This window comes from Glycine max, chromosome 10 (genome assembly GCF_000004515.6).
Source record: "Glycine max cultivar Williams 82 chromosome 10, Glycine_max_v4.0, whole genome shotgun sequence".
NCBI lineage: Eukaryota > Viridiplantae > Streptophyta > Magnoliopsida > Fabales > Fabaceae > Glycine > Glycine max.
Genome location: NC_038246.2, coordinates 13,191,421 through 13,217,316, shown reverse-complemented (window position 1 = coordinate 13,217,316; position 25,896 = coordinate 13,191,421). Strand labels below are relative to the sequence as shown.

Here is a 25,896-nt window from a genome sequence, read left to right as displayed (position 1 = left end):
TATTCATCTTCCCAATGTTGTAAGTTGAAGAAATCTTTATATGGCTTGAAATAGGCTAGCCGTCAATGGTTTGCCAAACTTTCTAATTTGTTATTCTCATTTGGTTATACGCAAGTTCACGCTGATCACAGTCTTTTTACAAAGACGACAGGTTCTTCCTTTATAGCTCTGATAATTTATGTTGATGACATTGTTCTGGTTGGTAATTCACTTGCTAAAATTGATCACCTCAAAACTTCTTTGAGTTCTCATTTTCATATTTGAGACCTTGGCAAATTGAAGTATTTTTTGGGATTAGAGGTTTCTCACTCCTCTTCTGGCATTTCTCCCTGTTAGCGCAAATATTATTTGGATTTAATCTTGGATGCTGCTCTTCTCAATTCTATGTCGTGTTCTACACCCATGGATAATTCACTGTGTCTTCATCAGGATTCTAGTGCTCCTCTTGATGATCCTCTTCCCTACAGGCACTTGGTTGGCCATCTAATTTATCTCACTAGTACTCGTCCAGATATTGTTTTTGCCACTCAACAACTCAATTAGTTCATGGTTGCACTCATTTTTAGGCTGCCATGCGGGTTGTTCGTTATCTTAAAACATATCATGGAAAGGGCCTCTTCTTCAGTCGGTCCTCTTCATTCCATTTACTTGGCTTTAGTGATGCTAATTGGGCTACATGCGTTGATACCCGTCGCTCTCTCACTGATTATTGTTTCTTTGTCGGAAGCTCTCTAGTTTCCTAGAAAATGAAGAAACAATCTACTATATCTCGCTCCTCTGCTGAGGTCGAATATAGAGCCCTGGCAACTGCTACTTGTGAGCTTCAATGACTGGTTTATTTACTTCGTGACTTGCAATTTTTTTGTGGCAAATGTTCTGTCTTACACTGTGATAATCAGAGTGCTCTTTACATTGCTGCTAATCCTGTGTTTCACGAAAGGACCAAGCACTTAAGATTGATTGTCATCTTGTTCGAGATAAACTCACTTCTGGTTTAATGAAACTTCTTCCTATTTCTTCTTCACATTAGCTCGTCGATATGTTCACTAAAGTTTTACCCCCAAAACTGTTTCAATCTAATATCTCTAAGCTTGAGCTTCTTGATTTGTTTGAACCTCCAGCTTGTGGGGGGCTAAAAGAAATGTGAGTCCCCAATTAAAATTGTTTTGTTATTTTTCTATTGTAACTGTATTCTATTATCAGCCTTCTAGAACATGCTGAGGTGTTATCTTTCTGTTTTTCTTTTTTGACTTTTTCTTCCATACTACAACATGTATCTTGTATATATACTATATAGCATCTTTCAATAAAGTAGATAAAATACAATTTCATCATCTTTGTCTGTCTAAGCCTTCCTGCATTTCTGGTTTCATTTTATGTTCATTAAACATTTTCTTTATAAGGTAACCACGAACCATTTTGCCCAATTTCAAAGCTCCCGGATTTGCTTATGCATCAAGAAGATTTCTCCAAATTTCAGGGACAATATTAAGATCTTCAGCTCGCATTTGTTGGAATAAAACTATGGCCTCCACAAAAGGGCCATTTTGAATGAAACCTGACATCATAGCACCCTGAGTGATGTTACTTTTAAAACAAATTCCACTAAATAGTTGAATTGGTATTTCCAATTTCCCACACTTAACATAAAAGTCAAGTAGAGATATTAGCAAAACATCATCAAACAACCTAGTTTGTATGACTAAGTTGTGCACATCTTCACCCTCAGAAAGACTGCCAAACTTTGCAAATGCCAATATAACTAGTGTTAAAGTTTCAATGTTCCACAAATGCACTTCTAGGCTTTGCATTTCTTTGAACCAACTTGCCACTCTTATGGCAGCTCCTTATGAGGAGTAAAAGGAAATCAAAATATTCCAGGAAACCAAATCCCTTGACCACCATGTTTACTTCACCAAATAAAAGTTCCACTTCTTTGGTATACCCTTTACTAGCATACATTCTCAAAATTGAATTTTTCACTGACCAATCCATTAGTAACTTACTCTTCAGCGCATACCCATGAACTTAAGTTTCCTCACTTAATGCATGGAAGCACAAGATGCTTGCAACATCACAATAAGCATAACCACATTTGGTTCCATTTCCATCCTCATCTTGTTAAACAAACCACATGCCACTCTACCATCTCTCTCAGAACCATATCATGAAATTATCAAAGTCCACAACACCTCATCTCTGAGCGACATCTCATCAAATACACAGCGAGCACTATCAACGCACCTACATTCCACATAAACATCAACCATGGTATTACAAAAATTCAAATCCCCATCCAAACCCATCTGAGTTGCCACACAGTGCATCATTTTCCCATACACAACATCACCCCTCATACACGACAAGGCTTGGTTCACTATTGGAAAAGTAAAAACCATCATGGGGAACACCCTTTTGTCTCATCTTTTTGTACATGACAAAGCTGAATGGAACAATCCCAAATCAACAAACATGGGACCTCATGATCAAGTTCCACATCACTATGTTGTTGGGTGAATCATCTGGGGCTGTCATGAAACTGTGCATACAAAGTGAGGATTTTTGAAGCATTAGCACTGTGCACCAATGAATTAGAGACAATGAGAGATGTGTGTGCTTTTTTCAGCATTGGAGGGTCGTGGCATGAGTTTAGCAGAGAAAGGGTATTGTGATGTGCGTTAGGAATTTTATAATTCCTAATTAATTAATGTGGGCTACATATTATATTATAACATTTATATTAGTTATTTACGTTTAAATGGGTTCAATATAAAGTGATCTATTTAAGTGAGCCCGTTAGACTGCCAATAGAAAATTGATATGGGCTTAATGAGCGAAAACCAGTTTGACCCATTAGGGGATAATGGGAACCCTAATAGGTTTAAAACATAAGGTATGGTGATGGTCCCTAATACACCAAATCAATAAACAGTTTCTCCTCTCCCCATCTGAAGAGAAAACGAAGGTCCCATAAGGAAGAAGGTGATTTGGTTGAAGAAGGTCATTAAATCAATTGTTCGTGACCGTTGTAAGATTCTGTTGCGTGTTAATCAAGCTCTATGGATCCAGGTATTCCTTAAAATCTCCTGATAATCTAACGTAATGTGTTTTGGTGCGCATTTGATATTTTATAAGGTTTATTGAAAATTCCCAACAAGTGGTATCAGATCCACCGATAAAATTGTAAAACCCCTAAATTTATGTGTTATGGCCATAAAGTTTTTCTCCTCTTTAGAATTAATAAAAGGCCTCTGCATTTGATTTACGAGGTTGTACAATTTGTTTTTTGTTTGTGTCGCATTTGCTGGCATATTATTCTATTTGGGATAAATGTTCTACGTATCTGGTGTTGGCATTTAGTATGTGACACAATTTCATAAATATATATATTTTTTGTTTATATGAATCAGTAATAAGACAATGGTCTTTTGTCTTATGTGAATAATTTATTATTTTTTGGTCAACTATTTTTTTTATGAAATGGTGATAAACTGATAATTTATGATATTCAAGTGGTTAGTATAAATTTGTGATGGTACCATGGTATGTTTGTTTTGGGTGCGTAATTAGTTTACCATGATGTTTTTTTTCAAACATTTACTGCTATCACAATTAGGTACAAATTTAACCATTGCAGATCCTTTCCATTTAATTGCGTGTCCAATAACTTTAATTAAATTGGTTGAACAATTATGTTGCCAAAGTAACCTCTATTGTGTAAATTGATTTAATTAAATTGCATGGATGTTAGTATGGAATTATTTATGCGAGTTGTGCTCAGCCCAAAGGAAGACACAATTTGGCCAAATAATAGCATACCTACGATGATAAATATGTGACAATTATTAAGTTTTTATTTCATGAGAATAATAGTTGGTCCAAAGAAAGACTATTATTTGTCAGAACTAATTGTCAATATTTGATCATTGCATTGAGAGTACCAATTACAAATTAATTTCTTTGTCCAAAGACTAGAATTAATGTCTTGTTATATATACTTTATATGACTTGCTTGATTATTTGTGAACATGTTATTTTTGTTCTCTGTTTAGTTAATATTATCAGTGCTACAAATGTTACTGCCCAAGTGAATTCTATCCCAATGCTGAATGGGACAAATTTTAAGGTCCGGAAGGAAGGCATAGAAATTGTTCTTGGCTGTATGGATTTGGACTTGGCATTGAGGACAGAACGACCCATTTCCACTCCGGAAACCTCTAATGAGGTAAAAATTAAGAAGTGGGATCGGTCTAACCGAATGTGCCTTATGATCATGAAGCGCTCTATTCCAGAGGCGTTTCGGGGCTCTATTTTTTAGGGTCAAAATACAAAGAAATTCCTTGAGGAAATTGAGCAATACTTTGCCAAAAATGAAAAGGCAGAGACAAGTAACCTTTTGGCTAAACTCATCTCCATGAAGTATAAAGGCAAAGGAAACATAAGGGAGTACATTATGGAGATGTCCAATCTCGCATCAAAACTCAAGTCACTTAAGTTAGAGCTTGGTGAAGACCTGCTCGTGCACTTGGTTTTGATCTCGCTTCCTGCACACTTTGGACAATTCAAAGTGAGCTATACCACTTAGAAGGACAAATGGTCCCTCAATGAGCTTATATCTCACCGTGTGCAAGAGGAGGAGAGGCTGTAGAGAGATAGGACTGAAAGTGCTCACTTGACTTCGACCTCTCAGAATAAGAAAAGGAAGAAGACTAAGGGTGTTGCGGAAGGGACTTCTTAGCAAAAGAAACAAAATAAGGATGAGGAATTTGCCTGTTACTTCTGCAAGAAGTCGGGACACATGAAGAAAGAGTGTCCCAAGTATACCGCATGGCGTGTGAAGAAAGGTAAATTTCTTACTCTAGTTTGTTCAGAAGTCAATTTGGCTTTTGTACCTAAAGATACTTGGTGGGTAGATTCTGGTGCTACTACTCACATAAGTATGACTATGCAGGGTTGCCTGTGGAGCCGACTACCAAGTGATGATGAAAGATTCATCTTTGTGGGTGATGGCAAGAAGGTTGCAGTGGAAGCTATTGGAACTTTTTGATTACAGTTAAAAACTGGATTTTATTTGGATTTATTTGAAACTTTTGTTATACCGTCTTTTAGATGAAATTTGATTTGTATTTCTAGTTTGGACAAATTTGGATTTTCTTGTTCATTTGTAAATAATAAAGTTAGTCTTTACCAAAATTCAAATATGGTTGGTTCTAGTTCTTTAATTGATAACCTTTACATGCTTGATGTTGTTAGTTCCTATAATGAAATACTGCAAATAAGTTCACATGGTACAAAACGAAAATTGAATGAGATTTCTGCCACCTTATGGCATAAGCGTTTAGGCCATATCTCTAAACAAAGAATTCAGAGACTTGTGTTGGATGAAATTCTTGATCCTTTGGATTTATCAGACTTTGAGGTTTGTATTGAATGCATAAATGGAAAATGAACAAACATAAGGAAATTAGGTGCCGAAAGAGCTAAAGACGTCTTAGAACTAGTGCATACAGACATTTGTGGTCTTTTTCCTACAACTTCTTGGAATGGACAACAATATTTCATTACGTTCATAGATGACTACTCTAGATACGGTTACCTATATTTGATACATGAGAAATCCCAATCCCTAGACGTTTTTAAGACTTTCAAGGCTGAGGTTGAACTTCAACTTGGAAAGAAAATTAAGGCTGTCAAATCTGACTGTGGTGGTGAGTACTATGGCAGATATGATGGATCAGGAGAACAACGTCCAGGACCTTTTGCACTTTTCCTCAAAGAGTGTGGAATTGTTCCGCAATACACTATGTCAGGCAAACCCAACATGAATGGTGTAGCAGAACGAAGAAATCGAATTCTTAAGGATATGGTGAGAAGTATGATTAGTCATTCCTCTTTGCCAGAGTCACTTTGGGGAAAAGCCTTAAAGACCGCAATTTACATCCTTAATAGGGTGCCAAGTAAAGCAGTTAATTAAACCCCTTATGAACTTTGGACTGGTAAAAGGCCAAGCATTAAACATTTGCACATTTGGGGTTGTCTAGCTGAGGCACGGCCTTATAGGCCATATGAAAGAAAGCTGGACTCTAGAACAATTAGCTGCTATTTTGTAGGCTATGCTGAACGCTCTCGGGGCTATAAATTTTACAATCCCACCTTAAGATCCTTTTTCGAGACAGGAAATGCAAGATTTCTTGAGGAAGTTGAGTTTGGGAAGGAAGAGAACATAAGGAATGTTGTCTTTGAGGAAGAACCTATTATTTACAGTGATCAAGTCCTCGTACCTATTATTGTTCAAGACACAACTCCAGTAATAGAAGACAATGTTCAAACTATTGACATTGTTCCAGAACAAGACAACAATGAGGTTCTCCCTCAAATACCTTTAGAGCAACCTCAACAACCTCAAGAAATGCCATTAAGGAGGTCCATTAGAGAGAGGAGAAATGCAATCTCAAATGATTATATTATATTTCTCCAAGAACATGAGGATGATGTTGGTTTAATAGAGGATGATCCAATCAACTTCTGTCAAGCTATGCACAATTCTAACTCTCAAAATTGGATTAACACCATGAAGGATGAGATGAAGTCTATGAATGATAATGAATTTTGGGATCTAGTCGAGTTGCCTAAAGGTGTGAAAGCTATTCGTGGTAAATGGATATTTAAAACCAAGAAGGATTCAAAGGGTAATATCGAGAGATATAAGGCTCGTCTAGTTGCTAAAGACTTTACTCAGAAGGAAGACATTGACTATAAAGAAACCTTTTCTCTAGTATCTTCAAAGGATTCTTTTGGTTAAATTGTGTAATTTTAAGACCTCCCATTGTTAAATTAATTTGTCTTGTATTTTTTGGTTAAATTAATTGAAACAACATGTTGCCAAAGTAACCTCTGTTGCGTAAGTTAATTTGATTGAATTTACATGGATGTTGCATGAAATTATTCATGTGAAGTGTGCTCGGCCCAAAGGAAGACACAATTTAATAGAATAATTACATGCTTGCAATGGTAAACGTGTGGTGATTATAAATAGTGTGATTTTCCATGTGAATAATGAAATGTTCAAAGACAATCATTATTTGACCGGAATAATCATCATATAAGATTTCCATGTGAGCAATGGAGTGTCCAAAGACAACCTTTGTTTGACGGGACTTATCACCAATGTTTGATTAATGCGTTGAGAGTATCACTTGCAATTAGTCTTTTTCAATCTAAAGATTGAGGATTAATGGTGCATTATGTATCTTGTTTGGTTCTTGAAATTTACCATAAAGATTATTTGTGCATTACATGTTTATTGTTCTCTTCTTTAATTGTTGTTGTTGTTACTACTATGGTTTAAATTACTCATATGTGAATCCCAAATCTACATGTATAAAATTTAGATTTTGAAATTATTTTTGTGGGAGTCCTAAGGTGATATATGAGTAACCTTGGTATGCAACACTAGAAAGTAGTAAAGTGCATTATGCATTAATTGAAGAGAACAGGGAACTACATGTTTTGATATCGAAAGTCTAGAAGTTTAGAGATCATTGGGTATTATGACTTCGATTATTTTAGAATGTATTAATAGCAATCACTTCACATAAGGATTCACATTTGAACATGTTGGTGGAGTTAATATTTTGCTATGAGACATTATACAAGAATTTATGATTGCTAAACTATTGTAACTGGCTTGCCTGTTGCGCCAACATTAAGTAGTCATCAGGTGTTTATTGAGACAATATCTTAGCGGTCTTGTTAAGGATTCAACTAAGTAAAAGTTTTTTTTTTGGTTGACATAAATTATTTGGTTATTGAATAAAGAATTTAGAAAATACATATTTGTATAGAACATATAGGAACTCATTCCATGCTAGTTGATCCACTTAATAAAGGTATGACACTAAAGTTTTTTTCATGAGCTCACTGCTCATATGGGTATAATTCCTGACAGTACCTTAGTTTAGTGGGAGTCTTACTTATGTTCTATATCTTACGGTTTACAAATATTTTGTTATTTGGATTTATGGAAGCAATGTCTTCCAAGATTATTTTGATGATGCAAAAGAATCAAGAGTTAAGCAAGTTCCAAAGAATCATGAGTCAAAAAGCTTCAAAAATCAAGTTTCAAAGAATCAAGATTTAAGAATAATCAAGATCAAGATTCAAGAATCAAGAGAAGACTCTATCAAGATAAGTACTAAAAAAGTTTTACAAAACATTGAGTAGCACAAGAATTTTTCACAAAATCTTTTACCAAAGAGTTTTACTCTCTGGTAATCGATTACTAGTAGCTAGAATTGTTTTTCAAACTGATTTACAAAACTGTAATCGATTACCAATGTTTTAAAATGTTAGATTTCAAATTTCAAGAGTCACAACTAGTGATAAAACATTTTCAAATCATTCTAAACTTGTGTAATCGATTACATAATACTTGTAATCGATTACCAGTGTTTCTAAATGTTTTGATTTTCAAATTTAAACATGAAGACTCACATCTTTTGATGTGTAATGTGTAATCGATTACCAGTGACTGATTTCAAAAAATAAATTTCCAAAAGTCACAATTCTTAAAGTGACTTGTTTTTTAAGATTTTTTCAAAAGTCACAACTTTTTAAGTGACTAGTTTTCAAAAGAGTCACAATTTTTAAAAGGTGACTAGTTTTAAAGAAATTGCCAAAGAGTCACAAACTTTAACTTGAGTCATCAAATGATTATAAATATGTGACCATGGCATGAATTTCAATGAAGTTTTTTTACAGAACTTTATGATTCATTTCTCTTCATCTTTCTAAAAGTTTTTGTTCAATACTTTCTCTTTCAAGAAAAGTTCATTGACCAAAAACTTGTGTTATTCTTTTTCTTCATTCCTTCTCCCTCTTGCCAAAAGAATCGAAGGACTAACCGCCTGAGTTCTTTTGTATCTCCCTTCTCCCTCTTCAAAGAGAATTCAAAGGACTAATCGCCTGAGAATTCTTTTGATTCTTCCCTTCCCCTTAAATAAAATATTTCAAAGGACTAACCGCCTGAGATATCTTTTGTTTCCCCTTACAAAGATTCAAAGGACTAACCGCTTGAGAATTCTTTGTCCTAACACATTGGAGGGTACATCCTTTGTGGCACAAGTAGAGGGTACATCTACTTGGGTTGTTATACTGAGAACAAGAGATGGTACATCTCTTGTGGATCAGTTCAAGTGGAGGGTACATCCACTTGGTTGTTCAAAGAGAACAAGGGAGGGTACATCCCTTGTGGATCTTTGGCTTGTAAAGGATTTTACAAGGTTGAAAGAAATCTCAAGAACCGTTGGTTGCTTGGGGACTGGATGTAGGCACGGGTTGTGGCCAAACCAGTATAAATCTTGTGTTTGTCTTCTTCTTCCCTACACTCTTTAATTTCCGTTGTGTACTTTTAATTGCCGCTTTTACTTTTGGTTAAGTTATTGTTTCTGTTCTTTACTTTCTTAACTTAGTAGTAAAAGCCTAATTGAATCTAGTAATATTAAGAAGGATAATTTTTAATTAGTCAAGACTCATTAATAATTAATTCAACCCCCCCCCCTTCTTAATTATTTCGAGGCCACTTGATCCAACAAGTGGTATCGGAGCAGGTTTCTTGAGAAAAGTTTCACAACTTCAAGATTCATGGCCTCCTCAAATTCTATGTTTCTTGAAGGAAACTCCATTCATAGGCCACCTATCTTTAATGGTGAGGGCTACCACTATTGGAAAACCCGAATGCAAATCTTTATTGAAGCCATAGATTTAAACATTTGGGAAGCAATAGAAATAGGACCTTATGTACCCACCATAGTAGATGCAAGCACTAGCACAACAATAGAAAAACCTATGGATAAATGGACTGGAGAAGATAGAAGAAGAATCCAATATAATTTTAAAGCCAAAAACATTATTACGTCTGCACTAGGAATAGATGAATATTTTAGAGTGTCAAACTGTTCAAATGCAAAAGAGATGTGGGATACTCTCCAACTTACACATGAAGGCACCACTAATGTGAAAAGATCTAGAGTCAACACCCTTACACATGAATATGAATTATTTAGGATGAACACTAATGAGAACATCCAAAGCATGCAGAAAAGATTCACACACATAGTCAATCACCTTGCCTCCTTAGGAAAAACCTTTCCAAATGAAGATTTAATCAATAAAGTTCTAAGATGCTGAAGTAGGGAATGACAACCCAAGGTAATTGCTATTTCTGAAAGTAAAGATCTTTCCTCTATGTCTCTTGCTCTCTTTTTGGCAAATTGCAAGAACATGAAATGGAACTTCAACGTCTCAACCAAAATGAAGAGACTGACAAAAGGAAAAGAAGCATAGCACTCAAAGCCTCCTCCTCAATGCATTTTGTATCGATCTCTATAAAGAATAAAGTTTGGACTAGTTGAAAATAGACATGATTAAGAGCACATTGTATGTAATTTCCATGCCACTTATCCATATTTGATCTATGTCATCGAGTATGAGTAACAGTGGTGATCATTGTGGCTTAGTCAAGCTAAATTGTGATAAAAACTGCAGTTGTTTCCTGTTGCTATATGAGATGGACCAGATTGTATAAAAAGAGTCTAAAAGTAAATAACATATTATATTATAACATTTATATTAGTTATTTACATTTAAATGGGTTCAATATAAAGTGATCTATTTAAGCGAGTCTGTTAAACTGCCAACAGAAAATTGATATGGACTTAATGAGTAGAAATCAGTTTGGCCCATTAGGAGATAATGGGAACCCTAATAGGTTTAAAAATAAGGCATGGTAATGGTCCTCAATACACTAAATCAATAAACAGTTTCTCCTCTCCCCATCTAAAGAGAAAACGAAGGTCCCATAAGGAAGAAGGTGATTTGGTTGAGGAAGGTCATTAAACCAATTGTTCGTGACCGCTGTAAAATTCCGCTGTGTGTTAATCAAGCTCTATAGATCTAGGTATTTCTTAAAACCTCTTGATAATCTGACGTAATGTGTATTGGTGCTCATTTGATATTTTACAAGGTTTATTAAAAATTTCCAACAATGTGGACGTTTTAAGTGATGGGTGTGGACAAGATGAAATGGGAAACAAAGGTGCTTGAGAGAGACAGCATGATAGGGAAGAGGAAGGAGGGGAATTATTTTGAATGGTTCAGGGAGTGCTGCTTGACAATGAAATGGGTTTGATTAGTGTGAAGTTGTGGGTAGAGTTGAGATTGAGTTATAAGGCGTTGTGGGTTATGAGTACGACAAAAACATTTTACAAACAGTGTATCATATAATAATAATTTATCTCTTATCTCGTCGTTACGTTAAAATAAAATATTATGATTAAAATATTTTAAATTTAAATTTTATTTAATCATAAATTTTTTTAAAAATTTATTAAATAAAAAATCAAATATCATTGAGATTTAATTTATATCAAGATCGTCGCCACAACTATTAATTATAAGATAGATCCTTCATATGCTTTCTCTCTCCCTAACTATAATATATTTTAAAAAAAATATTTATTCCTTTTTATAAGATTATTTTCTAATTCCTAGATATATTAATTATTTTTTTCTACATACTTTTAGTTAACAATTCACTCAAAAAAAATTAATAAAAAATAAGTAAATAGATAGAGAGAGAATAAAAAAGTAATTTTAAAATAATTGATAAATTTAATGTGATAACTACTTTATAAGAAATTTGAATTAAGTAAAAAGATAATTTTAAAATAATTAGTATATATATATATATATATATATATATATATATAAAACAATTAATTTTGAATTATGTCAACTTTATTTCATCAAGTTCTTGACTTTTCAAACTTTATCTTTCTTTTACCTTATGACATAATAATATTATTAGCAATTTATCATAATAATTAGTTTGTAGTCCCAACAACTTTTGCACTATGGTGGGACTACAAACATCACATACTGGTTGCCCCTAGTTAAAGATTGTGGTGCTATGGCTTCCAAAATTTTGGCTAAACTGAACACTCAAACGCCACAATATTTGCCTTGAGTATATATATTCCTTTGCAATCTAATAAATGGACTTTGACTTTGGTATTGCTTCTCTGGAATTTGATCAAAATCAATAATTAATTTTCCTTGGAAACCGTAAGCACAGATAAAATGAATATTCTCCTCCAAACACAATTTATCCCAACACAGTGGCTATGTTCTTGTGTAACATAATCCTGCATGTGTTTTGGCGCTGTATGGAAAAAATAAGCGTAAGGAATATATGTGTATAAATGCTTTGAGTGGGGAAGCAAGTTCTGCTATGATGATATGCAGACATGCAAGGTTGTCAAAACTCCAGAGTCTTTAGAGTCTACACCTCCAAAGATTACATGTCTGAAAACTGAGCTGCCAAACTCATTCTTGATCCATCCTCTAATCCGCCTCCATTATGAGGGTGAACATGCATATAGACAAGGTTTTGATGAGGCTGCAACAAGTTTCCTTTGGTAACTATAACATGCATTCTTAGGATAAAATAATGAGAACCAAACATGTTTTCAATTATTTCTGGCAATATCAAAAAAGATATCCAACGAATTTTAGTTATTAACCAAATATGTTCCATATATGCCCAGGAATGTCATTTCCATCCTTATATTCCTAGAAAAGGGAATGCAATATAATATCTTCCAATAAACACTACTTTAACAATCTGATCATAGATCACATTTCATGTGTGCAACACAAACCATAACAAAATTGTGCACCACACTTTTCAAATTTTCTGGTTTTCCAAGATCATGCTTCTTTCGTGATGCTGTGTCCTTATGATGTTGGAAGAATCTTTCATGGATCACCCATGACAAGGGTAATGCTTTCGAAGAGAGAGTAAAGGAGACAGCATCTTGAAAGAAGCATCATCTTGGAAAACAGGAAAATTGAAAATAGGTTCAGCTTGATGTATATCCTCTTTAAATTCATCATCTATAATTACGTGCAAAGGTAATATTATCATTTAAATTTATCATTTAAGAAGTCCAACAAAAGTAATGCTATCATTTAAATTTTATCATCTGTAATACTAACTTGCAGCATCTGAAAAGCTTGTAACTGAAACAGAAAATAGAAAATCCGTAATGAAGTTAATGTAGAACACATCATGACAAGTTTTCCGTAACCTACGGGGACCAAATGATCAGCAGAAATCTAGATAAGTCATTACGTCAGTGCATTGCTAGCCAAGTCAATTTGTGGCTAGGCCAATATGGTAAAAGACAAAACACTACAAAATAAGGATCAATATTTCTTGCTGCTGTAGTGCTGCAGTACTGTTGCCAGGATAACAATATCTATTGCTTTCCGATAGACATGGGAAAAAGATAAAAATACAAAATAAAGAAAATTAATAGTGACCCCATTAAAAAATTATAGTAGTTTGTTAAAAAAAAAAATAATGAAAAAGAACCAACCATCTAAGTAGCATTCAATGAACAAAGCAACAAACTTCAACGATAGTTCAGTAATAGTTCGTTCAATGATTTTACAATCCGAATCAATCAATCACTTCATAGATTGAATGACCCCTGTAGTTAGTATACATAGTGATAAAGTAATATATTATATAAAAATAGCATACCAATTCTTCTTCCTTGCTGGCTGAATAAAATCCAGGTTTTCCAACTGGCTCTGACAAAATAGAGACAGGGAAAACCTGATGAATGTTGAGGCTGCTCAAATCATGGCTAATTGCTAATACTATATTTGTTATATACACTAATAGGCTAATTGCTACTGGTACCACCACCTTTGTAGATGTCCTTCAGAGCTCCATCTTCAACTGATTTGAATGCAGAGATACTGCATCGCAATTTATGTTGTTAAATTTAGATTCAAAAGTAATTTACCAGAATAAGAAAAAAAAATCAGATTCAGAATTGCCTAGCACCCTAAAAATTTAATAACAGCTCCGCAGTTGTATATGCATATTAATTCCTTTTGTGCAATTCATAACTTTCAATTGTAAGTTATTTATGAGTATTCCTCTCAGATTCGTTTATGCTTTTCTCAGCATCAATATGCTCCATGGAAAAGATAGACAGCTTCAATTCTTGTTTTTTTACGAAGCCCAATGCCAATTGTAGTAGGAATCATGATGAGATTAAATTAGACAATTTCTGTGGAATGTGTCTTTTGGGAGCAGATGTGTGCAATAGAAGCTTAACTCTGATCTACCTGAATTTGCCGATGAGTCATAACTCCAGAGTGAGTTTTCTGGAGTCATGTTAGTGTTGTCTTCTTCCCTCCCCCAAAGGGGTTGGTGGAATGCATCAAACTGCCACGGTTGCTGATATTGTTGTCTGTTTCCGTTCTGTGGGATTTCTGGCCACATGACAGGTGCAACTGTCGGAGGGAAGTTACAGTCCATTGGAGTCACTCCCTACAAGTTACCAGCAACAATTTTATCAGCAGAAGGAAATTAAAATAAAATCTGAGCATCAATGGAAAATGCTGAACTGGCTCTATTGTTTCATCCACAATAACACATGCCCTAGAGCCTATACGAGGTCCAACTGAACACATGAAAACACTAATTTCAAATCCATATATACCCCAGACCTTGATATAAGGATGGAGGTGTGAGGAATTCAATTACAATGAGCCAGAGAGTTGTAAATACTAATTAGGATACGCAATCAAGTGCAATAATCTATGTGTTCACAACTTCACATTGTTAATTCTCGTTCAGTGTCTACAGTTTTCATGATAAGTCGGTGGGATCTATCTAATATTTATTTCAGAAAAACGATAGATACATGATTAGAACATGACCTATCATGTACATAAGAGGATCCATAATCCATGTACTTCAGATTACTCCCCAACAAAGATGAGAAAAAAATTATACTTACTTCGGTAGCCAGTAAGCTGTCGAGGTTGAAATCAATTACTGGGTTAACTGCTGCCAGTTTCATTGATAATATCTGGAATCAGAATGTAAATCAATAAGAACAAAATCATATTGATGAAGATAACTCATTACAGCACTGCATTCCAACAAAAAGATTATGTGAAATCTTCCTAATTTTTAGATATCTTCATAATTGCAGTTCACTTGCAAAGCAAACTTACTTTGATAAAATATCATTACGAAGAAAAAGTTTATCATTTTATAACTTCTGAGCATATATATACATAACCAAGAAATGCACACTTTTAGGAGCATTCATCTTCAAGTCTCGAGTCCACATTAGGTAGATAGGAGTCAGACCTATTATTAGATGAAATCTAATTCCAAGTTTTTAGAAGGATGACACTTTATAATGCCGTATAGACAGTACAAAATAATAGGGCTATGATGACTTTTATACTTATACGTAAGCAATGTTTTGTTTGTTCTGATGACTGCTGTATTCCAGAAACTCACGGTATCTTTTAACAGGGCTGGGCTACATATCAATTTTGAGGGATCAGATAAAGATAGTGAATAAAGGAGCACCAGCCACTTCTTTTTCTAAAAGTTTTACGCACTATCCACAGTAATATTGAGAAATGTGAATCAGATTGCTTCTAATAACTTTATCCTTCTCATCGAGTCATTTTTGCCAAAACAATTGCCTAGAGTACAATATCAGTGATATGAAAGTATGACCTCCACTTCATTCTGTAGAGATTGCACATGGTTGATGATTTTATCTAGAACCAATGCCGTTCCTGATATCTGTATAGCAAACATTGTCATGTCAGCTATCTTTGACTTGCTAGATCAACTGTTTTGAGAAAAATAAGATACAATCTAAATGCATTAAAAAAATTCAACATGTATAGTAAATAAACATAAATAGGTCCATAGTAGCATTGACAAAATTGTGATCAAACATGTATAGTAAATCAGTAATTAAGTCAAAAGGAGGGAGATCAATATGGGGTGACATCTTCAACCAGATTATTTTTCCCAAGTTGAGAAACATCCACAGCTAAAATTATTCAAAATAACACTTTAATATAATCAGAAAAGGGGCATGCAAATATCGTGTATGGTCGTTTCAGAAAATATTTAATGATTTTCATTTCTATCTTCATAAATAATTACAAAAATACCATTTTTTAAAATTTATTTACAAATATTTGTTAAAACAAGTTTTTGTTATTTTCACTGTTTATTGTACAAAATTTTGAAAGGTGAAACAAGGTAAAAACGCTAAATTTTTGTAATTATTTATTCATAAAAACAAAAATATTATTTTCCAAATCAGTCAGGCATAAATTTCTCTTCCAGCTAGCTCAACACAGACAGGTGGTGCAATTGAAGTTGAAGACTCTAGGAGAGTCTTGAGGTGTGTATCTAGCTTAAGGTTAGGCAGTGTTGTTAATGTTGATCATGTAGAATGTTCAAAGCCAGTTAGGTTTATCCGTTTGGTAGATGCACTGCAAAAGGAATGCTTTCTTTTTCACCCTATTTTCGCCATCCCATAAATGATTGATGGATACCAAACTCCTAAAGAAGATAGAACCATCACCGTCACAAAAATGGATTCATATTTCAATTGCATAAGGGACCCATGCACACTAGTCTCAATACACCCACCTATGTGTCTCCCAATTGTTAAAAAGGCAGAGTCCAGCTAAAAAAAAAATCTCCTTCCCCTTTCGCCCCACATGCCCACCCTTCTGTCTCTTCACTAAGCCTTTCTGGCTGGAGAAAGAGACGAGGGGGGATCACCTTAATTGTCCTGAACAAACCATGACGCATATTTTTGTTTATCCTTTTCATTAAAACAACGACTAATTTATGGCCTAAAAAAATAAAAATAAAGAATCATTATGTTACTTTTGTGAAACCTTATTAATTGTCTTGATGTCGATTTTTGTACAGGTCATGAACAGCTTCTTTCACATTGACGTCCAAAATTCAGAGTCAGAAACCAGTTGAGGGAGGAAGGGCTTGCTATTACTTACCTCAAACTCTATGCAACATCACCCCAATATACAAGGCTAGGAGTGTGTTTGAATTTCAGTTGATAACCTATAAATTACGGCTTGCCAAGATCATGATTTGGGATTTTCTTTAATGAGAAACCAAACACAAATATCTCAATATGCACTTAAGACTGTTAACACCACATACTCCAATAACTCTTTCTAACAAACCATTTACTGTTTTAACGCTATTAAAATTTATCAAAGAAAACTATAAAATCATCAATGACTCATTAAATTGGTCCAAAAAAAATAATGACTCATTAAATATACAAAATTTTGTAATTTTTAAAAAATTTCAAACAACTAAAGAAGTATGTTTAGGGTTTGTTACTAAGGTGATAAATTTCTATTTTTATTTTCTGAAAACTAAAATTTTTAAGATTTAAAAAACATGTTTATTTTGATTTACAAAACAAATATTTATGTTGTTTTCATTGCGTTTTTACTTTTTTTTTTATAAAAGATTGAAAACAAAATTATAGAAACTCTTTCATTTAATTTTTTCAAGTCAATTTTAAACATAAGCTAATTTTAACTTATTAAAAAATCTTATTCATTTTACTTTTTCATCTTCTCCTCTTGGAAATATCTATTAAAAAGTTTATTCAAATAATTCTTAAATAGAAGAACAAGATTGGAATGGCAAAGGCTTTATTTATTTATTTATTTATTTATTTATTTTTGTGGTGTAATGGAATGACGGAGATAACCTTGAAACAGTCTTGTTAAGTACGTTACGAGTTGTAACCGATTCAAAAAGCAACAGCAGAGAGAGAAGGGGGGTGTAAAGTTACGAAAATGCCATGTTCCCACTCCCAGTGGAAATGAGCACTTTCCTTGGTACAAAAGCATGCACTTTTTTTAGGTGAAAAGGTGACAATGACACACACAACTCAGTTTACAAAACCTCATAATCCCCGGACATAATTGCACTTTTAGGAGACAAATCAGACAGATAATCATGGCATAATCATTATATTTGTACAAATCACAATTAATTAACTCTATAAAAGAAGAAAAGGGACCAACCTTGTTGCAACCCGGGACCAGCTCTTGTAAAAGCTTCATCCGAGCATTTATCTTCTCTCTCCTAGCCTACAACACAATTAAACAGAAAATAAATAGATAAAAAGTAATAATTTTTTTAACTCAAAAGTAATAATATTTTAAAAATATTCAACTTAACTTTTTGACATAATATTCAACTTAACTTTTTATTGCTTATAAATAACTGTGATTAAAATAATTAATCAGTGGTTAATTAAACAGGTTACCCTTTCTGCTAAGCTATGGCTATCAGTGGCTTGACCTCGACGAACTCGAACGTGAACGTACGGAAGCTTCTCGCCGTCGCCGGAACTCTCGTCGGTGGCGGCGGCGACGCTCTTGCTCTTCCTCGATGATGCTTTAACCTGCGTTTCACGGAATCATTATTCAATTTCGCCTAAGGTAAATCGAAACCCTAATTTTCGGTCGCGATTGAATTGCGAGGCGTGCGTTTACCTTCTTCTCTCGCTCCTTCCGCTTCGCGGTCTTCGGATTCTTGTTCTCCATGGCGAGATCGGAGACGGAGCCGCCGCCTCCGCCGCCGTGAGTGGAGCTCGGGTTGGAATCGGTCTCCGGCAGCTCGCGCTTCACCTCCGGCGAGTTCGAGTTCGAGTTGGAGTTCTGGCCGGCGAAGACGGAGAACCTGGCGGCGCGTTCGATCAGTGCGGCGTTGGAGGGGAAGGTGAGGTTGGCGGTGGCGGCGGATGCGGAGGCGGTGAAGGAAGGTGAGGTTGGCGGATGCGGTGGCGGTGGCGTTGGAGGTTTCGGACTGTGGCGCAGCGGTTTTCTGGCGCGCTCAGGCGAGTGGAGGAGCTCGACGGCCTGCGTCGACGGAAGCTCGAGCAACGCCTTGAAGGAATTGACGGTTTCCGGCGCCGGAGCAGCCATGAGGCCTTGGATTTCCTCGTTGAACTGAATGGCTTCGAGAGTGGTTTGCTCCATGATCCAATTGAACCAAACCGAACCGGACTGTAGGAACTGTAGAGAAAACGAAACACACACTAGAATTGGTTGTTTTTTAAGTTCTTAAAGAGTATTCTTTTCCTTTCAGTGTTGCAATGCTAAAGTGATGAATTGTGAGAGAAAGACAAAGAGAAAGGAAAATGGAAAGGAAATGAGAGGAATGTGTTTGGGAGTGATATAAAAAAGGGAAGTGGGTTTTAATGGCGGTCAATGTTTTCTTTTTTCTCTCTCTCTGTTTTCTCTCTCTATGTTTTCTTTCTCTCTCAGTTCAATTTGGCTGTCTTGTGTGTGTGTGTGTGTTTCTGTGATTATATCTGTGAGTGTGAGATTGCTTCTCCGCCATTTCAAGTACTACGAAAGCAACGTCGCTACGCTACTACGGTTTAGGGTCTAGTAGTCTTCTATCTTTCTAGCTTTTTTTTTTTTCTCAATTATTTATACGGGTATTTTGGTGCGGTTTGTAAGTAACGGTATTGTTGAATAAGGGGTTTGTAACTTGAGAATCGGATTTTCTTTTGGTATAACCAGAGAAGTATAAGAGTAATTATTTCACATTCAACCAATTTTTTCTTACCGGTTGACCTTGGAAATAAAGTGATATTTATAGTTACAATTTTATGTTAAGTGTGTATCAAATCTAAACTTTGGTCAAGGGACTCGAATGTTGAACCAGTGTCAACACAATTTTTGGTGTGAGAATGAAACTTTTATTTTTGTGTTATTATTTAAGTTTTTGGTTTCACTTTGTTCCTTTGTCGATCTGATCAGGTTGTATAGGATTGACACACGAAAATGTCATGATGTAAAACACTTAAATATTTTCTCAGTTATAAGATTTAGTTATTTAATTTATTAAAATTAAAAAAAAATAACTTAGTTGATAATAATAAATTTGATTTAGATTTATAATTTTTTTTTCAAAATTATCTTTACAAGAAACAATATAATTATATAATTTTTGACTTTTGAAACTACTCATTAGGTTTTTTATTTATTTTATTACGATTTCTTTTTCTTTTTAATTGTTTCATTCTTGTTAATTGACTCCCATACTCAATAACTTAATCTGAATCAATTTGAATGTAGATCAGGTTGGATTCCGTTCAGGTCATAAAAAAATTGAAAAATCCAAACTTAAATTGATTAACATTCATGGGTTTTATTAATTCCCTAGATTCAACTTGCGTCACCCTTAAGATTAAATAACGTATAACAAAATAGTGTAATTGAGATGTATTGTAATTTTAGTATGAATACAAAGACAGTTTGAGTATGATTTTAGGATAAATATTCAATTTCATGAAGAGAATATATAAGACGCTTAGAATTAGATTTCGTGACAGATAAAAAATTAAAATTTTGTTTCTAAATTTATGAAAAGTAAGATAAATTTAATTTATCGTCAATTTTTTTCTATTAACTCAAAAAAACACCTATTTGTCAGATATAGATCTATTTGTCATTTGAAAGTTTGTTGTTGTTGCCATGTGTTGTTCACACGGTGAGACTAAAATGTGATATGCAATTTTGTATTTTTACTAAATAATACACAACCGTTGAATTTACTGATTATTTAATTAATGACTAGATTTTTTTTTCCTTTCTTTTTTTTTTTAATCTTTTTCCTGTTCGATCTCTTCTTACAGCAGCCGTAGCGGCTACATTCCCCCATCTCCTTCTTGAACTCATCGCGCTTCAGAAGGTTCTCATGACTCGATAGCATATTCTCAACCTCTGTCGATCGCGGAGGCGAGGCACAAAAGTGACGAACTTCACATGCAAAATTGCCGAGGGAGAGACAGAGTTTCTGAAACGCTATCTAGGTTTTGCAACATCGATGTTATTGTTCATTGCCCATACATTTTGTTTTCTTTGCAAATTATCATTTATCCTGTTGCGAATTGGACACAAATCAACTACTCTTCAAGGATAATGTTTAGCTAGTAATTTTGGGGCATAAGGTAGAAGCGGATATATCCATCTATGGACTAAACATTTGTAAACCCAAAGAATGAAAGAGACAAAAAAACAAAAAATAGATAAACAGACGATGAGATAGGTGCTGAGCAAATCAATAATTCTACATGTTGGTGAGTGGAAGACTTGCGACGTGGGTATGGTAGTCTGCTGCAAAGAGAAGAAAAGAGGGGAAGAAGAAGGGGGAGAGAAGAAGACAAGATAAAGGATAATTCTAGAAACATAAGAAAAAAAAAATTAAACGGTTGAAATTTTAGTGACAAATCAATTCTTCCTATTCATCAACCTCGTGGCATGGTCAGTTTAGGTAACGAATGAGTTAGGGTGAAATAAATTTGTCATATTTTTTTATATAAATTTAAGAAAAAAAATCTTAATTTTTTATCTTTTAGAAATCTGTCTATGAAAGTATATTTTTTGGAGATTTTTTTTATTAACTAATTAAAAATCATTTTTAATATAATTTTTGAAATAATTATTATAAAATTTAATAAACTTATTGTGCATAAAAAATATTATTAAATTTATTCTATTAACATAAAATTATTTGTTTTATTATAAAAGTTATATGTTATTTTTATTTTGTATTTTTTAATTATAAAGTAGTAAGAAGATTCATAAAAGGATATGATATTATTTGTGTAAAAAATTACATTAGGCGTGTATTATTTATTTAAAAATTTCAAAACTAGTTTATTTAGTTTGATATTTGTTATTTGTAAATATAAAAGATTAGCATTTTTCCTTCACCTACGATGTTTTTATGATTAAATTTTTAGAAGTTCGGCACCTATGGATGTGGTACATGGTTTAATTGCCAAGAACTCTTAAGTTAGAGATGGTGTTAGAGAAGTACTAGAAAATTATTAGTTTTTAAGGGCTGGTTTAGAAGACTTTGTCTACCATTCTGACGTGCACTTAAAACATTAGGCAGCATTATAATGCTGATTAATGCTATAAATCATAATGGACTTTCATGACTGATTAAAATTAGTGACTTTTTCTTATCACCGCAGCCAATTACATAGGCACTTAATTTCAATTTGGTTATAATAGATTTACAATAGCACAAAAGGAATTATCATAACATGTCAAAGTGTCCAAAACATACTAGTAATTCATAATATTTCATTTATACTCATATATAAATAAATTAATTACTTGCATATTAACTAAGAAATTTAGTTTAAATCATTTAATTTTTTAATATCAAGTAAAAAAATAAGGTTATTCTTTTTTTTAGAAAGTAAAGTTATTTCATTTCACAAATAATATCAAAAGAGATACATGAAGGAATACAATCAAATATGTGGTTGCTAGCATAAAATCTAAACACCTTAGCTAAATTATGAGTGACTCAACTAACTTACTAACAAAACTCACCATAGAATTTGGAACATTATTTAGATATTGTTTGCAAAGAGACATAATATCATTGACCTCTGAAAGACCATGCCAAGAAGAATTAAGGTCATCAATAACAGGCTTACTGTCCAGTTCAAAAGTGATGTTTGTGATACTCATATTGTTGACCCAATAAAGAGCGCTTAATAAACCCTAAGCTTCATCTTCCTTGTGGTCTAGAAGACCTTTGCTACAGATCGTTTGAGCTTTGATAAATTTTCCTCTATGATCTCGAATGATCATATATGCTCCAAAACAACTTTCTTCAATAGGAGGACACAAGGTGTTGCCTTGGGAAGATGATTGCCTTAGTGTCTTTTCACTCATGGAAAGATTGCAAGGCAATGGATACACATATATGAGGCTTAATGTCTTTTATTAGAACTTGATATCATGAATAAAATAAAATCTTTAAAATTAGAGTAGCAATTAAATGAGGGTGTTTTAGGAATGATATCATTAAATAGGGGTGAAATCTGTTAGATTTGCTTATATTTGAGTCCAAGATATAAAATAATTTTTTCACTTATATATGAGTCAGGGAGTACGAAGTTATGCATAACTATATGTGTATCTCCAAACCATATATGAAAATATAATATCCTCAATGGGACAATTTTGTGTAACAATCCATCACTTGATGTTAGGAAAGATTTGAGAAATTATATTCTGGTAGGAAAGTTCAGATGATAGAAGGAGAAGAGATATCGCACAAATTATTAAGTTTATTGTGAATAACAAAATTTACAATGAAGAGGTTCAAAGCACTCTCATGCTCACTGAACCCAACAAACCCAACATACAAAGCTCCGTATAAAGGAGACAATAGTTAACTGTTTAACCAAAAATGGTTAAAAAGAAAAACAAAAAAATAGTTATAGTTATAATACAACCTATGTTAACAAACCACCAGACTGGATGCTCCCTTCTACGTGATTGGACGCTCCATGAAATTATAAAAGATTGTATGACCAATACAAAAGACAACAAGTGAAACCAAGTTTCAAAGTAGTGTGTAGGAGTTGCATCCAAGTCATCTCCCAAAGGACTAGTGATTATCCAAGCAATTCCAATTAAAAGACTAAGGTTTTGTAGAAGTATTTTTTCAATGATTTATGCTTGGATAATAAAAGAACTGCATAAGAATAAACACAAGTAATAAAAAGAGAGTAAATGAAGAAAGAACTGCAATGTTATTGTGAGAATGAGTGGTTTGAATAGCCAGAACTTGGTTTTCTACTTTTTCAATGTAACAACACCAATCAATATAGTTATTCATGTAATTTATCTCCAATTCATAGTTATATTTTAACCCTAATGTCTTAGGCAGAAGAGTCTAAGTCTTTTATATTAACTCCCAATGTCTTTGCAAATTACTCTAAACCAACATTAACATTCCAAAATTTAAAGGAGACTAATTGGTATTGACCTATGTCTAGAATCAATAAAGCTATTATTCATAATGTTGTTTGAAGCTTTTCATACACAAATCCATTTTCATACTTTAATGTTAATGATTGAACTAATTTAAAACATATCTTATGATCACAAAGATTGTATAGTTCAAATATGAAGATTTACAATTAAGTTAAGCTTGTCAAAAACCTTTTTAAATATACATTTTGGTGTATGTCATTCTGATGCAAATATAATATGCATAATAGTTAATAGCAAAATATAAAAAGAAAGAGAAGATTCAACACATGCATTTTATATTGATTTATCCCAAACTCAGGGATACATCCAACCCTCACTCTCCCAATGATATTTTCACTAATCAACACAACAACCAACCACCACTACCTTACAACAACAACCTCAATAGGTTTACCATTAAACAAAGCTTCACCCAAACATTTATAGCAACAACAACACCTCCATCACCATTACAACACACACGGTTTTGGCTTGGAGATAAATTGTCTAAACCACAACATTACACCCTTGGTCATGGGAGAGACAAACCAAGTATTTTTCACCTCTTTAGAAGCGCTTAACCCATAAAATGATTCAATTCTTGGAAGGGAAGACATTTAACTACAAAACCTCCTTGTTTCTTGGAGAACAACCTTCACCTCTCACTAGGTGTCCCTTATCATAAATTTTCCTCACTCTTGGGAAGCAACCTACCTCAACCATGATACTCACTCTTAGCCATGGTAGAGGCAATCCCATTATTCTCTACCTCTGTTGGCTTCACAAGTAATTTTCACCAGTTTCTTTAGGCAACACAAGTATTATTTTTGTTTAGCCTTTATAGGTTGCAATCTTAGATTCTCTCTCTAAGATACTCATCTTCATGGATTCTTCCTATCCCTTCTCTCACAATCAACCCACTTGGTTAAGTTGGGATAAATACATATTACAAACAACGAGGTGTTTGAGGGAATTATATAACTTTACAACACTCATACAGTGAATTTCATTTATGTTCTAATTTGTACTTGACTTTGTCTCCTACTTCTGACTAGGAGACAAAATATATTGAACAAGCTATCTAAAGAAATCTTGCAACCCATTCCACAAATCCCAATCCTGAAAGAAGGGTGATAATTAGGCCAACAAACTTGAAGTTCAAACCCTAATATCACATGAAAGAAGGTTTTTTTCCTGATAGACAAAATTTGGCATGTGCAGGGGTAGTCAAATCCCAAATAATGGTGAAAAAGTAATTTATTGATTATCCTCCCAGTCTACACATCAAGGAATCTACAGTCATGAAGAGTTATCTTGATAGGATATGCAACAAACTTCCTATCATGGATATGAATAAAAAGAATATTCGCAAGCCATAAGCGCCAAAGTTGTCTGCTGTAACATCTCATTTTTCGTAAAAGAAATTAAAAAGGTTTTTTATTTAAAAATAAATAGTTTTATAAAAATGATGAGGTTTTTATAATTAAAATAATGGTTTGAAGGAAAATAAAAAAAATATTTTATTTATTCATTTGAGAGGAAATAAAATAGAGTTCTTGTTTATAAAATAATAAAAAAATAGAGTAAATAATAGGCTGAGAGTACCCTAGTTATAAATAGAGACATGTTCGCTTCCGGCAAGTGCACCGGATCGCACAAGTAGTATAAAACGGTAAGAACCGAGTATCGAACTCTCAGGGAACTTGTGTTACTTGGGAAAGCTATTTCAGTAAACAGGTGTCTAGTGTGAAAAGAGATGTATTTATATGAACAAATGTGTAAACTAACTATTGAAAAGGGAAAATCACGTGAGAAATGATGCGTGAAGACAAGAAGGTGACACGTTGGTCTTCCTAGTAGGTGTCTGATGCTCAAAAGATATTCTCTATTTAACAATGCTTATGTGTTCTATGGTGTCTCCTGAAATGCTAAACCCCGATTCCTCATGATAGTCTAGCCTAATCCTGATCAAGCATCGTCCGTAGATTCCTCTTGTTGGACTAAACTCAACCATGATCGCATTAAGACAAACATACAACAACTAGGTTACCGTACCCCGATTCCTCGTGAAAATACGACAAACTAGCCATGTCCTATCAAGTTCTAAGAATCAGACCAGTTTCCATTGTTGAATGATCC

General features: G+C 33.8%; 2 protein-coding genes across 3 annotated transcripts; one reads left to right on the top strand and one right to left on the bottom strand.

Moving 5' to 3' along the window:
• Positions 1-746: 746 nt before the first annotated feature.
• LOC102667168 (uncharacterized) lies at positions 747-5,047 on the top strand. Its single transcript, XM_006589860.1, has 4 exons — positions 747-816; positions 4,053-4,225; positions 4,319-4,567; positions 4,952-5,047. Exons 1-4 carry the CDS (start codon positions 747-749, stop codon positions 5,045-5,047), a joined length of 588 nt encoding a protein of 195 aa, XP_006589923.1.
• An 8,410-nt stretch (positions 5,048-13,457) lies between these two features.
• Positions 13,458-19,411, bottom strand: LOC100810862 (transcription factor bHLH48). Of its 2 annotated transcripts, XM_003535803.5 has the most exons (7): positions 18,454-19,408; positions 18,225-18,362; positions 17,980-18,045; positions 15,620-15,688; positions 14,880-14,951; positions 14,203-14,407; positions 13,458-13,827 (listed from the first exon to the last, which is right to left on the bottom strand). In XM_003535803.5, exons 1-7 carry the CDS (start codon positions 18,937-18,939, stop codon positions 13,790-13,792), a joined length of 1,074 nt encoding a protein of 357 aa, XP_003535851.1. In that variant the 5' UTR covers positions 18,940-19,408; the 3' UTR covers positions 13,458-13,789. The 2 variants fall into 2 exon arrangements, with proteins under 2 accessions (XP_003535851.1, XP_006588912.1); XM_006588849.4 differs by lacking the exon at positions 15,620-15,688 and having other exon boundaries at positions 18,454-19,411.
• Between the last annotated feature and the right edge of the window lie 6,485 nt (positions 19,412-25,896).